General features: G+C 42.3%; 1 protein-coding gene across 5 annotated transcripts in view; it reads left to right on the top strand.

Moving 5' to 3' along the window:
- The window catches only part of LOC132384586 (KAT8 regulatory NSL complex subunit 1-like), a 171,933-nt gene that overhangs the window by 134,149 nt on the left and 20,370 nt on the right, over positions 1–17,414 (top strand). For 4 of the 5 annotated variants that reach the window (XM_059955800.1, XM_059955801.1, XM_059955802.1 and 1 more), the window contains one exon: positions 13,323–13,472. The exons of the other annotated variant lie outside the window; for it this stretch is intronic. In XM_059955800.1, coding sequence (XP_059811783.1) covers positions 13,323–13,472 — 150 coding nt within the window. The remainder of the gene's footprint in view (positions 1–13,322; positions 13,473–17,414) is intronic. 5 annotated transcript variants of the gene reach the window in all.

Genomic DNA, 17,414 nt, shown 5'->3' with positions numbered 1-17,414 from the left:
GTGCAGCTGCAGTTCGGCACCAGCCGGTTCACATGGGACTTCACACTGGCCGCTGTGGCCCAACCACTCCTGGGGGCGGACTTCTTGTGAGCTCACAGCCTGTTGGTCAACTCGCAAGGGAAAAGACTTGGTACATGCCGAGACTTTCCAGACATTCTCCCTGGGTGAAGCCAAGTTGCCGGCCCCACACCTGGACTCCATCACCCTGTCAGACAACGAATTCACCAGAATCCTGGCGGACTTTCCATTGATTCTGGCACCGCAGTTCACAGCAGCCATGCCCAGACACTGGGTACAGCACCACCCCTCCACGCCCGCGCACGAAGCCTCCCCCCAGAAAAGCTCCACCTGGCGAGGGAGGAGTTCAAGAGGATGGAGGAATTGGGGATCGTACGGAGGTCCAACAGCCCATGGGCCTCCCCCCTGCACATGGTGCCCAAAGCAGCCGGAGGTTGGAGACCATGCGGCGACTACCGCAGACTGAACGAGGCTACCACTCCAGACCGCTACCCCGTGCCGCACATACAGGACTTTGCAGCAAACCTGCACGTGGCAAGAATCTTTTCCAATGTAGACCTCATCCAGGGATACCATCAAATCCCGGTGCACCCTGAAGATATCCCCAAAACAGCACTCATCACTCCGTTTGGCTTGTTCGAGTTCCTCCAAATGCCGTTCGGCCTGAAGAATGCCGCACAGACGTTCCAGCGGCTAATGGATGCGGTGGGACGCAACCTGGACTTTGCGTTCATCTATTTGGATGACATCCTTATAGCTAGCAGTTGTTGTCAGGAGCATCTGTCCCACCTCCGCCAGCTCTACTCCCGCCTGAGTGATTTCGGCCTCACGATCAACCCGGCCAAATGCCAGTTCGGTCTCAATACCATTGATTTCCTGGGCCACAGGATTACCAAAGACGGGGCAACACCTCTGCCCGCCAAGGTAGACGCGATCCGCCACTTTGCCCGGCCCAACACGGTCAAAGGCCTGCAGGAGTTCGTTGGTATGGTGAACTTCTACCACCGTTTCCTCCCCTCAGCAGCCCGTATCATGCACCCTTCATACACCCTGATGTCGGGTAAAGGCAAGGACATTACTTGGGACAAGGAGGCCGCGGCCGCTTTCGTTAAAGCCAAGGAAGCCTTGGCAAATGCCGCGATTCTGGTGCACCGCCCTCACGGTGGACGCATCTGACACAGCAGTCAGTGGGGTGCTGGAGCAGCTCATCGAGGGGCGCTGGCAACCCCTGGTGTTCTTCAGCAAGCACCTATGACCACCCAAACTCAAGTACAGTGCTTTTGGCCGGGAGCTGTTGGCACTGTATCTGGCAATCCGGCATTTCAGGTACTTCTTGGAAGGCAGGCCGTTCGCCGCGTTCACGGACCACAAACCGTTGACCTTTGCGTTCATGAAGGTGTCCGATCCCTGGTCGGCTCACCAGCAGCAACATCTGTCCTACATCTCTGAGTACACGGCGGACATCCAGCATGTCACGGGAAAAGACAACGTCATGGCGGATGCACTCTGTAGACCAGCTGTCCAGGCCCTGTCCCTGGGGGTGGACTATGCAGCACTGGCGGAGGCGCAGCAGGCAGACTACGAGATGCCCAGCTACAGGACCGCAGTCTCGGTTTTGCAGCTGCAGGACTTTCTCATAGGCCCAGGTGATAGGACCCTCCTGTGCGACGTGGCTACCAGCCAACCTTGCCCCATCGTCCCGGCAGCCTGGAGGCGGCGAGTTTTTGACTCCATACACGGTTTGGCGCACCCATCTATCAGGACAACCGTCTGGCTGGTCTCCAGCAAGTTTGCGTGGCACGGACTTCGCAAGCAAGTCAGTGAATGGGCCAGAACGTGTGCACAGTGCCAAACAGCCAAGGTGCAGCGGCACACTAAAGCCCCGCCGCAGCAGTTTGAACCCACCCACCGGAGGTTCGACCACATTCATGTGGATATCGTGGGCCCCCTCCCAGTGTCCCGAGGAGCGCAGTACCTCCTAACTATGGTAGACCAGTTCACAAGGTGGCCAGAGGTGGTCCCGCTCACCGACACATCTGCCAATTCCTGCGCCCAAGCACTGATCGCAACCTGGGTAGCACACTTCAGGGTACCGGCCCACATAACCTCAGACAGAGGCGCCCAGTTCACCTCCAGCCTGTGGTGAACTGCCTACCACCCACAGTCGAACGGACTGGTGGAACGCTTCCACCGTCACGTGAAGTCGGCTCTCATGGTCCGCCTGAGAGGACCTAACTGGGTGGACGAGCTTCCCTGGGTCCTGCTTGGAATTTGTACAGCGCCCAAAGAGGATCTGCACGCCTCGTTGGCGGAGTTGGTGTACGGCGCGCCCCTGGGAGAGTTCATACCAGTCCCAAGGGGGCAAGAGGAAGAACCCGCAGCAGTCCTGGACAGGCTACGTGAAAGGCTCGGCAACCTGGCCCCCGTACCAACTTCACAGCACGGACGGACCCCGACCCATGTACCCAAAGACCTGCAGAACTGTAAGTTTGTGTTTGTAAAAAGGGGCGAACACCGGACACCGCTACAGCGGCTGTACAAGGGGCCATTCTAGGTGATCAACAACAACGGGTCCACGTACGTTCTGGACATTGGAGGGAGAGAGTAGGTTTTCACGGTAGACCAACTCAAACCAGCCCATGTGGACTTGGCGCAGCCGGTCGAGGTTCAGGCACCGTGGCACAGAGGCAGATCTCCCAAGCAGGCTGATCCAGACTGTGGACATTGGGGGGTGTATCGCCGGTTCTAGGGGGGTGGTTATGTGGCGACCCACTTTCTGTGCAGGGGAACCGGCTCACAAATAGCTAGCGCGCGGGGGGAGACTTTGGTAATGCACCTCTGATGTCATTTCCTCCCGGAGAGGGCGGGCGCCAGGGATTTAAATGCCAGCACCGCGAAGTTTGAATAAACTAGTCTCGAAACAACTTACCGACTGCATGTTGTTATTTCAGCGCTGTGTGTAGCACATCGCTACACTTTCACGGATAGGTTGACTGGAAGGAGACAGAGTGGCAATAAAGAGAACCTTTTCTGATTGGCTGCCAGTGACTAGTGGTGTTCCACTAGGGTTGGTGTAGAACAGAGGAGACAGGTCGAGGAGGTTCTCAAGAATGATCCCAGGAATGAAAGGGTTAATGTTTGAGGAGTAGTTGATGGCTCTGGGCCAGTACTCAATGGAGTTTAGCAGAATGAGGAGAGGATCTCACTGAAACCGATCGAACATTGAGAGGTCTAGGTCAGAGTGGGCATGGAGAGGATGTTTCCTATAGTGGGGGAGTCTCGGAGCAGAGGGCACAGCGTCAGAATAGAGGGGCATCCATTTAGAACAGATGAGGAATTTCTTTAGCCAAAGGGTAGTGAGTCTATGGAACTCATTGCCACAGACAGCTATGGAGTTCAAGTCAGTGGGTGTATTTAAAGTAGAGGTTGATAGGTTCTTGATTAGTAAGAGCATCAAATGTGAATTGAATTGACTTGACTTTATTACTTACATCTTTCATATACAAGATGAGTTAAAATCTTTACATTATGACTGTCTAAATGTGCATTGTGCAATTTATAGTCATTTATAATAAAAATGGTATTAAGAGGGTTTCTTCTTACAGAAACATCTGCATGGTGCTAAGCTAGGGCATATCATCAGTGATGGTGCCTGGGGTCGTCAGGTATTTCAGGTCTGTCAATATCATACTCCCTCGCCCAGGCAACCTGACCAGGGTTGATCAGACCCCGGCCTGTGCCCTGGCAGCAACCCACGGGTCTGCCCTCTTTATCCAGAGCCATCTTGACGCTTTCTCTGCTGCATCTGTGGTAGGTAGAAATGGGTCTCCATCTTCTCTCTCCCGTGATCCCAAGTGCCCTGTGTACTTTTGTAGAGTGACTGGCCTGAAAAGCCACGACACCCGACCTCCACAGGCCAGAACTTTGCTCTCCAGCCTCTTCTTTGGCAGTTGTTCTTCAGATTCTCATACTTGAGGAAACTGCAGCTATTTTCCCAGGTCTGCTTTTAGCTTCTAGTCCTGCACAGTGAGGAGAAACCTGGTTGCTTTCTGGTGTTCTGTTGGTCTTTGCCCCTCTTTGACAAAGCAGATGGTATTCTTGACCGGACTTGTTTTCTGGCAGATGTTAAGGGTGCTGGAGATTGTCTCAGCAATTGTCCGGAGGACCTGGTCATGCCACCACCAATAACGGCCATCGGCAAGAGCTCTGGGGAAGCAGCTCAGAATATGCTCTAGCGTACCGGTCTTCTCACAGAGGGGGCAAGCTGGTCGTTCTGCAAGGCAGTGCAGGTTGGATGGGCTAGGAAGGACATCATAAACAGCCTGGATAAAGAACTCAATACAGTGTGGATCCACCTTCCAGAGATCGTTCCACATGATTTTTCGCTCGATCACCAGCTCCCATTTGGTCCAGGCTCCTTGCTGTTTCATTGCCACTGCTCTGCTGGTCCTCCTCCTCCTCCACAGCTGCCTTTACTTCATTCTGGACCAGTTCTTATCGCTCTTTCCCTTGTATTTTGTCAAAATGAGGGACTTCAAGGCTTCCAAGTCCAGCTCTTCCCTTGGCGACTGCCCCCACCAGCACTTTGTGGCACAGTCACGCCTCAGCTTCTTCCACTGCAGCCTCTGCTCTCCACTTTCTTCCAGTTCTCACTGCCACTCTTGCTCCGGCAACCTTTGGATCTGAAGATTCCCGGTACTGCAGCAGCTCTCTTGCTAACAAAACCTTGAACTCCTCCTCGATGGATTTCAGGGGGAGCCTCAGTTTGCAGTTACTCCCATAGAGAGCAATGCTGCTGATGTTCCTTGGTAACCTGGCCATCTTCGCAGGAACCGGCTGACTATCCTCTCTAATTCAGCAACAGTGGAAATTGGAAACTCATAGAGAAGCAGTGGCCAGCGGATTCTTGGTAGTATACCGTGCTGGTAAATCCATGCCTTAAACTGCCCTGGAAGGCCAGTCCTGTCAACCTCTTGCAACCATTGTTCAGACTCCCCACGGGTGTTTCTTATTGCTGCCTTATCTCTGAGTGTTGCATCAAACATCTTCCCAAGACTTTTAACAGGGTTCTCTGTGGTGGTAGGATTTGGAATGTCCTCAATAGAGAAACAAAATTTCTCCTGTACTCTCCCCTTCTTCAACACTACAGATCTTGATTTTGCAAGCTTATAGGACATCCTTGCCCACCTCATCAACCTTTCCAGCCCCTTAAGAATCCACTTAGCACCAGGCACTGACTCCGTAGTGATAGTCAGATCATCCATGAAGGTTCGTATTGGTGGTTGGCGGATCCCAGATCTTGATTTCGGGCCTTGACACTGCAGATTTTACCAGCGTGTTCATTGCCAGGGCGAAAAGTATGAGTGAGATGGTGCAGCCTGTGATGATACCAATCTCCAGCCTGCTATTGGTCCTGTTGACTCTCAGGTAGAACTCGTTGTAGTAGTCCATAAGGAGGCCTTTGATTCCTTCAGGAACATGGTGCCTCTTCAGAGCATCTTCAACAACCTTGTGGAGGATTGATTCATAGGCATTGGCCAAATCCAACCACTAAACCACTAAGTCACGCTTATTCTCTCTGGCCTCTCTCAGGAGCTGTGTGATGACTCCATTGTGCTCCAAGCAGCCTGGTACCCTTGGAACGCCACCCTTCTGGATGGAGGTGTCGATGTAGTTGTTCCTCAGGAAGTACTCTGTTAGGTGCTTTGCCACTATGCTGAAGATTTTCCCTTCAGCACTCAGCAAGGATATTATCCTAAATTGGCTGATGTTCTCAGAGTTCTTTTCTTTTGGAATCCCACTCTGTTTGCTTACTTCCATTGCTTGGGCACCTTGCCTCTCTTCCAGACCACCTTGAGTATTCTCCACAGCCGCCGGAGAAGCCGGGGCAGCATTTGTAGATATTGTAGGTGGTGCCACTCAAACCAGGCGCTGAGACAGCTCTGGCTTTCCTGACTACTTGCTGAACCTTCTTGAAGAGAGGCTGTCAAAGGTCGAAAGCCTCTGTTGGTTCTGCGGGAGAGATGAGGGCCTCACAGTCTTCCAGTTCAATTTCATTTTTTTTAATTAGTTTTTTTATGCATTTTCTACATCACTACAGATAGGAAAAAAAACCCAAATCAAAATGAAGAACATTAATACAGTGCAAAAATAAACATACAATAATAATATAATACAAAAAAGATCATTGAGAAAGCACCCAAATTGAAGACATGTAAAATTAGTATCCTCCCCAAGCCCCGCAACAAAAAAAACTCCAGACCAACCACAACACAATATAGAGAATGTAAATCAGGACATTCAAACCCCCAAAACTGTAAATACACTTAAAAACAGAAGATAATAATGCCTACTACCAAAAAAAAAGCTGAAAGCAAGGGACCGAAAAAAAAACCTTAGTTAAGAGGAAGGTTATGAAAGTACTCAATAAAAGGTCCCCAGACCTTATGGAACTTTATATCCGAATTAAGAACTGAATAATGAATTTTTTCAAGGTCTAAGCAGGACATAATATCATTAAGCCATTGAGCATGTGTGGGTGGGGCAACATCTCTCCATCTAAGGAGGATTAAACGTCTAGCCAGGAGAGAAGCAAAAGATAATATTCGACACTTAATCGAACTCAAACGTAAATCTGTCTCGCCCAAAAAACCAAACAAAGCAATTAAAGGGTTAGGTTCTAAGTGGTGATTCAGAATATAAGATAAAGTTATGAAGACATCTTTCCAAAATTTCTCCAAGCTAGGACAGAACCAGTACATATGAATAAGAGAGACCTCGCCCCTTTTGCATTTATCACAAAGAGGACTAATATTAGGGTAAAATCGAGATAATTTAGATTTAGACATATTGGGCTCTACGAACAATCTTAAACTGTAAAAGGCAATGGCGAGCACAAAGAGAGGTTGAATTAACCAATTTGAGAATCGAGTCCCAAGTCTCATCAGATAAAGAGATATCTAAATCATGCTCCCAAGCCATTCTAATTTTATCCACAGGGGCATGCCGTAAGAATGCTAATTTATCACAAATAAGTGATATTAAACCTTTATCCAGTGGATTAATAGAAAGAAATAAATCCATAACATTTTTCTCAGGCATTTCAGGGAAGTTAGGAATTAAAGGATTAATAAAGTGTCTAATTTGGAGATATCTAAAAAAATGAGCATTAGGCAGATTGAACTTAGCAGAGAGCTGTTGAAAAGATGCGAAGCGATTATCAATAAAAAGATCTTCAAAGTGTCTAATGCCCTTCCTATACTAATCATGGAATGTTGAATCATACATAGTAAGTAAAAAAAGGTGATTATGTAAGATAGGACTAGAAAAGGAAAAACCATAGAAACCATAAAATTTCCTAAACTGAGCCCATATTCGCAAAGTGTGTCTAACAAGAGGATTAACAATTAACCTGGACAAACTACTAGGGAGTACAGAGCCAAGAAGTGCAGAAATAGATAAATCTTTCGTGGAACTCAACTCCATTGCCACCCAATTAGGGCACTTGGGTTGGCCATGGAAAAAAGACCAAAAGGTAGCACAACGTATATTGGCTGCCCAATAATATAAACGAAAGTTAGGTAAGGCCATGCCACCCTCTTTTTTAGATTTTTGGAGATAAACTCTATTAATTCTAGAATGCTTATTCTTCCACAGATATGACAAAATAATAGAGTCTAAGAAATCAAAAAAAAGATTTAGGAATAAAAATTGGAATTGATTGAAATAAATATAAAAATTTAGGGAGAACATACATTTTAGCAACATTAATACGACCTACCAAAGACATAGGTAGAGGTGACCATTGTGACAGACTCTGTTTTGTAGTATATAAAAGATCGGCAAAATTTTCACAAAAAAGATCTTTAAACTTCCTTGTGACTGTAATCCCAAGATAAGTAAATTGATTATGAACTACTTTAAAAGGGAGGTCACGAAATGTTAATTCTTGTGCTTCTTTATTAATTGGGAAAAGTTCACTCTTATGTAAATTAAGTTTATAGCCAGAAAACTGGCTAAACTGATCAAGAAGTGAGAACATTGGAGGTAAGGATGTAGACGGATTTGAAAGAAAAAGTAATAAGTCATCAGCATAAAGAGAAACTTAATGCTCAACACCCCCCCCTCCAAATCCCGGTCAATTCAGGACAGCTTCGAAATGCTATCACCAAAGGTTCTATAGCCAAATCAAAGAGAAAGGGACTTTAAGGGCATCCCTGACGGGTGCCACGTTTGAGGTTAAATAACTGGGATTTCTGAAAATTAGTCAAAACAGAGGCAGTAGGACACAGATACAGCAATTTGATCCAAGAGATAAAACTTTGACCGAAGTCAAATTTTTCTAAAACTGCAAAAAGGTAATTCCACTCTATACAATCAAATGCTTTCTTCGCATCAAGGGAAATAACACATTCAGGAATCCCAGTTGAAGGTGAATATAAAATGTTAAATAAACGCCGAATATTAAAAAAAGGAAGACGGTTTTTAATAAAACCAGTTTGATCATCAGAAATAATAGAGGGAAATAACAGTTTCTAATCTATAAGCCAAAACTTTGGCCAAGATTTTAACATCAACATTAAGCAAAGAAATCGGCCTATACGAGGAACACTCTTGTTGGGTCTTTACCCTTTTTTAATAAAAGAATAATAGATGCCTCATTAAAAGAGGGTGGCAATTTACCATAATTAAACGAGTCAGATAGTACTGAGAGTAACTGAGGAAAAAGAAGTGAAGAGAATGATTTATAAAATTTTACGGGGAACCCATCAGGTCCAGGAGATTTCCCTAAAGACAATGCAGAAATTGCAAAAGATATTTCTTCTGATGATATAGGCGCATTAAGTTTGGCTTTAAAATCAGATGAAAGTGAAGGAATATTCAGATTTAAAAATGATCAACAGAAATATTCTCATTCAGAGATTCAGAGGAATTAAGTCAAGAGTAAAAATTTTTAAATACGTCATTGATTTCTAAGTGATCCGATGTAAAGTCTCCATTCTCCTTCCGGATCTCTGTAATATGTTGTTTAGCTTTGGAACGCCTCAGCTGATTGACTAGAAATTTACCAGATTTGTCACCATGAATATAAAAGCGACTCTTACTTTCAAGAAGTTGGCGTTCAACAGGTTGAGTAGACAGAAGATTAAATTTAGTTTGAAGTTCTACATGCTTCTTGTATAATTCAGGATTCTTAGTTTGAGCATACAGTTGATCTAATTCTTTAATCTGATTAATGAGGTCTAATCGATCTGTACAGGACTTCCTATTAAGATTTGCTGTATAGGAGATTGCTTGACCCCTCAAATATGCTTTCATGGCATCCCAGACAATCTGGGATGACATTTCAGATGATGTATTGGTGTTAAAATAAAAGGTTATCTGATCCTTAATAAATTTTAGAAAATCATCATCGGATAATAAAGTCGAGTCAAAACGCCAGTGTTTATTCCTCTGAGGGAGACCAGGAAAGTTTAAAGACAGAGCATGGTCAGAAATCAGTATACTCTGATAATCACAAGAATAGACAAATGCAATAAGTTGATTATCAAGTAAAAAGTAGTCAATTCTAGTAAAGGTATGGTGAACATATGAAAAAAAAGAATAATCTCTCAGTAGGATGAAGGAAATGCCATATATCTGAGATACCATAATTAGAAAGAAAAGAGTGAATAGCTAAGGCAGATTTAGTAGGTAATCTAGTAACAGAGGACGATCGATCCAAATTAGGATCTAACCAACAATTAAAATCGCCACCCAGTATAAGAGAGTATGAGTTTAAATCTGGTAGTGAAGAGAAAAAACGTTCAAAAAAATTAACATAATCAAAATTGGGAGCATACAGGTTTGCTAGTACAACTTTAGTATTATATAATTTACCAGAAACAATAATAAAACGGCCTTTTGTATCAGATATCTTATTATGGAGTTCAAAAGGAATATTTGAATTAATAAGGATGGAGACCCCCCCCCCCCCCAGCTTTGGCGGCAAAGGATGAATGAAAATGCTGACCCGCCCACTTTGACAAAAGCTGAAAATTATCAAAACTACAAATATGAGTTTCTTGAAGGAAAGCAATGTCAGCTTTGAGTTGTTTAATATGCGAGAAGACCTTCCTTCTTTTAACAGGATGATTCAAACCCTTTACATTCCAGCTCACAAATTTAAGTGTATTAACCATTATCAATTGTTAGTGCATAGAAGGTAGCAGGCATATAAAAAATCAAGCAGTACAGTAACAGTCTGGGAGCAAAAAACAAAGACATGTCCTGAATAACAAAGGAAAACAAAAGAAACAGTGAGTAGTGTTGGAACTGGATAATCCACCCCACCCTCGCAACCCAAAACTAGACGGCTACCTAAAAAAGCAGCTAGCTCTACAAAAAAAATTAACCCAAAAATGACTTCCAGTTCCGTATCGTTAACAAAAGTTCCGTATAAATAATATAGCAAATAATAACTAATTTATGCACTAGAAAACAGAATTACAAATAGGAACAACTTCAACAGAAGTATAAAACTTAATACAAAAAAAATCAGAAAAGAAACCTAAAACTAACCTAATTTAAAGAGAGTATTTATCAACCGTTTACAGGAAAAAAAAGCAAAACTTAAACTGTAAATCAACCAACAGGGAGGCCTTCAATAAAAACTCCAAACCTCCAAAACAAGTTAAAATCAATTGTAGTTCTCTATAGATAGAGTTATACAGAAATAAAGTAGATTACACAAGTAAAATTTAAAAGTCCGCAGGGAAACATTAAACTTAAATCATCTATTTAGAGAAAACGCACCAAGTCCAGTGAGAGATTGACTACAGCCCTTAGAGTTTCAATAGTTAATATCTGAATTATTCAAGTAAAGTCTGAGTTTGGAAAAAATAGCTTTACTTCGAGAAGTACTTATCAACCATTTTAGAAGGTCAGACCGGTTCCAAAGAAGATGAGATGGCTGGAAGACTTCCAACAAATGCCTCAGCCTCCTTCACTGATTTAAACCACTTATAATCTTTACGTAGCAAACGTAATTCGAAGATCGGCTGGATTTCGGAGAGAGGGTCTGAATCCGCAATCAAAAAGCACTTTCATTACACCTTTAAACTCAGCACGCATCTTCAGAACCTGGGGGGGCATAATCCTCCACAAAACGAATGACCGTATTTTGAAAAGCAAAAGTACCTCTGCGGCGTGTCTCCATAATCAAACGGTTTTTCACCTGGTATCGATAAAAGCATAAAATAACTGGCCGTGGACAGGAACCCAAAATTGCACGAGGAACATAAATCCTGTGAGCCCTTTCAAGCTCAGGTGGAGTCGGAAGAAATTCTTTCCCGAAAATCTCACAGAGAAAAGATGAAAAAATTCAACGGAAGAGCCCTTTTCGGTGGCCTCTGGCAAACCAAGAATTCGTAGATTGCAACGTCTGCTCCGATTTTCAAGATCCACCGTTTTGGAAGAAAGTTTACTGTTCTTCTCCACTAGGTTGGAGCAGAAATTTTCAAGATGTTGAACACGGCGTTTTAAATCTTCAGAAGTTAAGTCAATGCGAGATAAATGTTCAGCATGTTCATCCACTCAAGCATTAATCTGATCCAATTTAGCCAGCTGGTTGAAAGAAGTTCTAAGTTCAGTTTTAAAATCCGTTAAAATATCTTGTCGATGTTGTTCCAAAACAACGAGAATCTCAGCCGACAGAGCCGTGGAAGTTTCCTTTTTCCCGGTTTTAGTACTTTTGATGGCCATTATAAGATAAATGTGTTCGCAGGCAGGTAAAAGAGAACTAATAAAATAACTAAGGTTTAAGAAGGGAGATATACAGTGCAAAGATAGGAAGTATAACGGAGCAAAAGTTCGGAGCGACTAAACAATCGCCATCTTACCGGAAGTCCCAATTTCTCTGGGTTACTGAAGGTGCTTCGAAGATGCTGGTCCATCTGTTCCTTTGTGCAGGACAGCTTTCCACTTCTCTTCTGACCCAGCAGCTGTTTGGTGAACTGAGATGGGTTACTGATAAATGCAGATATTTTCTGTACTCTTTCTCTCCTGCGCCTCCGATGTTGTTCCACTCTCAGAGTTATGAGCCTTTTCCTCAGCATCACATGCAGTTCTTCCAGCGGTGCCCTTTCCTCATGGTTTACCTATTTATGTTGTTGCTTGAGCGCCTTGAGTTCTTTCCAGATGTTGTGGATTTTGGTGGCTCTGGTGTTTTTAACGTATGGCTGTTTGGCCTGCTCTTCCTCGGTACCAAGTCTTTCTGCTGCCACAGTTATGATCACTGTTGTCATTATCTGCAATCTCCTCTCCACACCACCTTTGGCCACTGTTGATAGGTTCTTGATTAGTAAGAGCATCAAATATGAATTGAATTGACTTGACTTTATTACTTACATCCTTCATATACATGAGGAGTAAAAATCTTTACATTATGACTCTTGTCTAAATGTGCATTGTGCAATTTATAGTCATTTATAATAAAAATGGTGTTAAGAGGGCTAAATAATCAGCCATGATGGATGGAAAGGTGGAGCAGACTAGATGGCCTAATTCTGCTCCTATGTCTTATGGTCTTATGAAATATAGAGTATTCTGTAACTTTAGAGGAATTGTATATATCTTTAGCCAAATGAAACAAACTTCCACCTCCTTGGGGCAAAAAGCAGAAGGTTATGGAATTGTGTAAATTGCTGGCGTGGGGTAGATGACTTGAATGTCCTTGAATGGGGAAGATATGTGATTTAAGTGACTTTGACCATACAATAATTGTTGGTGCCAAATGGGGTGATTTGAGTATCTCAAACTGCTGATCTCCTGGGATTTTTAAACACGCACCAGTCCCTAGTGAGTGCTAATTCTGTGGGCGAAAATAGAGGTCAGAGGAGAATGGCCAGATTGATTCAAGCTGACAGGAAGGTAACTCAAATAACCACGCATTACAACAGTGGTGTGCAGAATAGCATCTCTGAATGCACAACACATTGCATTAACTATTTAGACAAAAATAAGGAATATTTTCCATGCAATATACACTCGGTGGCCACTTTATTAGGTGCACGAGGTACCAATAAAGTCACAATTGAGTGTATACTGCATGGAAAATAATCCTTATTTTTGACTAAATAGTTATAATTTGGAATATTGTTGCTGTGTAGTGCAATTAAATTGAAGATTAATGCATCTGACTGAGTTTGTTGTTGTTTTGAACAACTTCCTGTTCCTGTTATAAAACCTTGAGAAAAGTCAGGTGAAAGAAGTAATTATCAGACTATGCGAGAGTATATCTAATGAAAAATGGCGCTTCATTGCAGAGTATGTCCACAATAGGAATCGTGCAGAGAAGCCACTTAAGCAACATTGTGATGATTTTCTGTCAGACTCCAAGTTCGAGAACGCTAATATACAGGAGAAATTCTTAAACAAAAGGAGACAGCGTGAACCTTCATCAGAAGCAATGGAAGGTGCGTCCTGTGTCTGAACCAATGATGAAAAGCTTAATGATTAGAAGAAAAAGTACTAACAGTTAACTTTTGTGCTTAATCGTTAAGCAATGATTTCCATTCCCTACATGGTTTTGCAGAAGTGGAGTTGTTGGGATCAGCACAAGGAAATTGTTATATGGTTCCCTATTCCAGCATTATAGTGAATAGTGACATTAAATCCTTCATTGTAGCAGGGGCTCTGGTACTTCCAGCAGAAATCTGCTATTACTACAGAAGTTTGGATGCTTGTCAATTCTGTTGATATTAGCATGCCTATACATGTTATAAGTAAAGGGAACTTGTGGGTACATTTATGATCATCTTGGAACTTCAGTTTCACTGCATTATACCTTTCCAAACCAAACCTATAAGTACAACAATTATATATTGAGGGGTTTAAAGTAATATGTTTGGCAGATGAGCTTTGAAAATGTCCACAAAGGAATGGGAGAGGCAATTAGTACTAGAACAAAAGTACCAGGTTTTAGGACCAGACTGAGTTCAGGACCAAGACGGATTTATAGTATTACAGAGATAACTCCTACATACTAAAGATCAGACTTCGGTCTGTGGAGCCATGAGGCAGAACTCTTAACCACTGTGCTGCCTAGATTGTAGATTCATGGAGTTGTACAGCACAGAAATGGACTTAATGGCCCTCTTTCTACCCATTTATGCTAATCCCATTTGCCCACATTAGGACTGCATCTTTCCATGCCTTGCCTAATTACATGCCTCTTGAATTAGTATTTCTATCTGGATTTCATCACCTTCTCCATACCAAACAGTCTGTGTAAACAAAAAAAATTACTCTTCAGAGTCCCTTTAAAAAATTTTTTCTCTCACCTTAAATATATGCCCCCTTGTTCTTGATAGGCCAAAATAGGATAAAAAGATTTTAACTATCTGAGCCTCAGATCTCATTTATTTCTATCATCCCTCAGCTGACACCTCTCCAGGGAAAATAAGCCCAGTGTATCCAATTCTTCTAGTCTAGGCACATCCTAGTGAATTTCCTCTGCAGTCTTTCCAGAGCAATTGCATCCTGCACACAGTACTCCAAACAGTGTCTAGTAATATATCACCCAGGTTCTTGTATTCTCTACCCCAATCTCTGAAGATAAGCAAACCATGTGGGTGCCATAGTAGCACAGTGGATAGCGCAACATTATTACGACTCAGCATTCAAAATTCAATTCCAGTGCTGGAGCTTATACATTCTCCTCATGCCTCCCAGGGCCATGGTTTCTACATGTGCTCTGGACTCTTCCCTCAGTTTAAAGACGTGCTGGTTAGTAGGTTAATTAGTCACTGTAAATTGTCCCGTGATTAGGCTAGTGTTATGTTGGTGGGTTGCTGGGTAGTGTGGCTCGTTGGGCCAGAAAGGCTTGTTTTGTGCTGTACCTCAAATTTAAAAAAATTAGATAGATGATAGATAGACAGACACACCTTCAGCACCCTATCAATCTGTGTTGTCGCATTCAAGAAACTGGATTTGTACCCCTGGGTCTGTGTTCATCAACAATTCCTATTGCCCTACCATTTACTGTAAACGTCCTACTTCCTTACGCTCCCCAATACCACAAATTTTGTTACTCACAAATTTGCAAATGATGCCTATGTTCATTACAAGTTGTTAATATATTAAAAGAAACAGGAAGGTCACAACACTAAACTCCATGCTACACCACTAGTTACAGACTTCCAATCAGAAATACATGGAATTTTGTTTTAGGGCAAGAGATATCCAGGTTCAAGATGAGACAAGAAATGTAAAGTAGATCTAAGAGCTAAATTTATCAGAGAATGATGGGTATCTGGAACAAGCTGCCAGAGGAGGTGTCGGGGGAGGCAGATGCAATTACAGCATTTAAAAAGTTTGGAAATCCTTGGATAGGAAAGGTGAAGAGAGATATAGGCTTACTGCAGACAAATGGAATAGACAACATGGTTGGCATGGATGAGGTGGGCTGTAAAGGCCTGTCTCTGAGCTGCAGGATTTTGTCCTTCCACCACTACTCTCTATTTCTTATCACCAAACCAATTATGGATCCATTTAGCCAACTCACTTTTGGATCCCATATGACTTATCTTGCCATGTGAAACTGTGTCAAGTGCCTTGCTGAAGTCCATGAAAAGAACAACTACTGCCCCACCTACATCAAGCTCATTTGTTAGCATCTCAGAAGAACTCAGTCAAATTTGTGAGATATGGTTTCCCCTGTACAAAGCTGTGCTGATTCTCTCAACTTTCCAAATATACATAATTACTGTCCTGTGGAATTTTGTTCAGTAGCTTTTTCTGTACATTAACTGTTCTGTTGTCCTTAAATAAAAGAACTACGCTAGCTTTTCTTCAATCTTCTGGTACCTCACCATGGCCAACAAACTTACAAAAACCTCTGATTGACCTCTTTGGCCCTGGGGATTTATAATGCATTCCAAGATACCCAACACCTCCACCTTCATAATGCTGACATGTTCCAGACTATCAATGCATCTCTCCCTAATTCACTAACCTTCGTACATTTTTCCTTGGTGAGTACAAGCAATAGGTATTCATTTAGAAAGTTGTGCACATCTCCGGCCTCCATACAGATTAATATTTTGGTACCTAGCTACCCTCTTTCTCCTAATATACTTATAAAATAACTTGGAGTTCTCTTTAATCTTATCTGCCAATGATATTTCATGGCCTCCTTTCATCCTCCACACTTACTCAGATACTCTGCTGCACTCTTTGTATTCCTTTTTTTTTTGTAATTTATTTTTTATTGAAGTTCATCATCAACAAATATTTCCAAAAGATGTATTTCAGATATTGTACATATATATCATATAGTTATATATGCCGCAAATCTCCACATAATATTTATATAAGGTATACACTTATAGAAAAGAGAGGAAAGAACAAGTGAAAGGAGAAAAATATGTACAAGTAGGGAGTGATCATTTTTTTTTACAATATATTCATTGATTTGTGAGAATAAAGTTAGGCCTATGAGGTGTTAGATAGTTAAACCATTTTTCCCAGTGTGAATCAAATTGTTCAACTTATGATTAACAGATGCTGTTATCTTCTCCATTTTGTAAATGTCCATCGTAATTTCCATCCATGCATTTAAGGTTGGGCTCTCCTGTGATAACCATTTCCTAGTAAGAGTCCTTTTACCAGCCACCAACAGTATATTCATTAATATTTACCTCTTCAACCATTCTTGAGGTATATACCCAAAATATATGGTCTTACTTTCTAAGGGTATTTCACATTTAAAGATGTCTTGTAGGGCACTGTGTATCCCACTCCAATAGTTTTTGATAACGGGGCATTCCCAGAAAATATGATAATGGTTTGCATTTTGATTTCCACAATCTCTCCAGCAAACAGGGAGGTTACTATCATAATGGGATTTCTGAGCGGGTGTAATAAAATATCTTACCATGTTTTTCCATCCGAACTCCCTCCATTTCTGTATACTGGTACACTTCCATTGATACATCCATGTCCATCCATGTCTATATCTGTCCATTCTTCCTCAGATATAATTATCCCTCCTTCCTTCTCCCATTTTGTTTTAATGTATGAAGTTGAATGTGTCTTAAGTTTTGACAAACCCTTATACACACTTGAAATGATTCTACTACCGTTATCTGAATTTATGCTTTTCTAAATAGCTCTATCAAACATGTACTTGCCTTGGTTACATTTTTAACTGTCCTATTAACATATTGTCGCATCTGTAAATACTGATAAAAGTCTTGTTTTTCTAATAAGTGTTTCTCTTTAAGTATTTCAAAACTGAACAGTGTTCCTTCTTGTAAAATCCAAGTCATATGCACACTATTTAGGAATTGCAATATCTCCCTCTAGTTTATATTCTTTTATAATAGTTTTCCATATTTTAAGAGTCCATTTCACCC

The sequence above is a fragment of the Hypanus sabinus genome, chromosome X1 (assembly GCF_030144855.1).
Source record: "Hypanus sabinus isolate sHypSab1 chromosome X1, sHypSab1.hap1, whole genome shotgun sequence".
Taxonomy (NCBI): Eukaryota; Metazoa; Chordata; class Chondrichthyes; order Myliobatiformes; family Dasyatidae; genus Hypanus; species Hypanus sabinus.
This window is presented reverse-complemented; position numbering and strand designations above follow the sequence as displayed.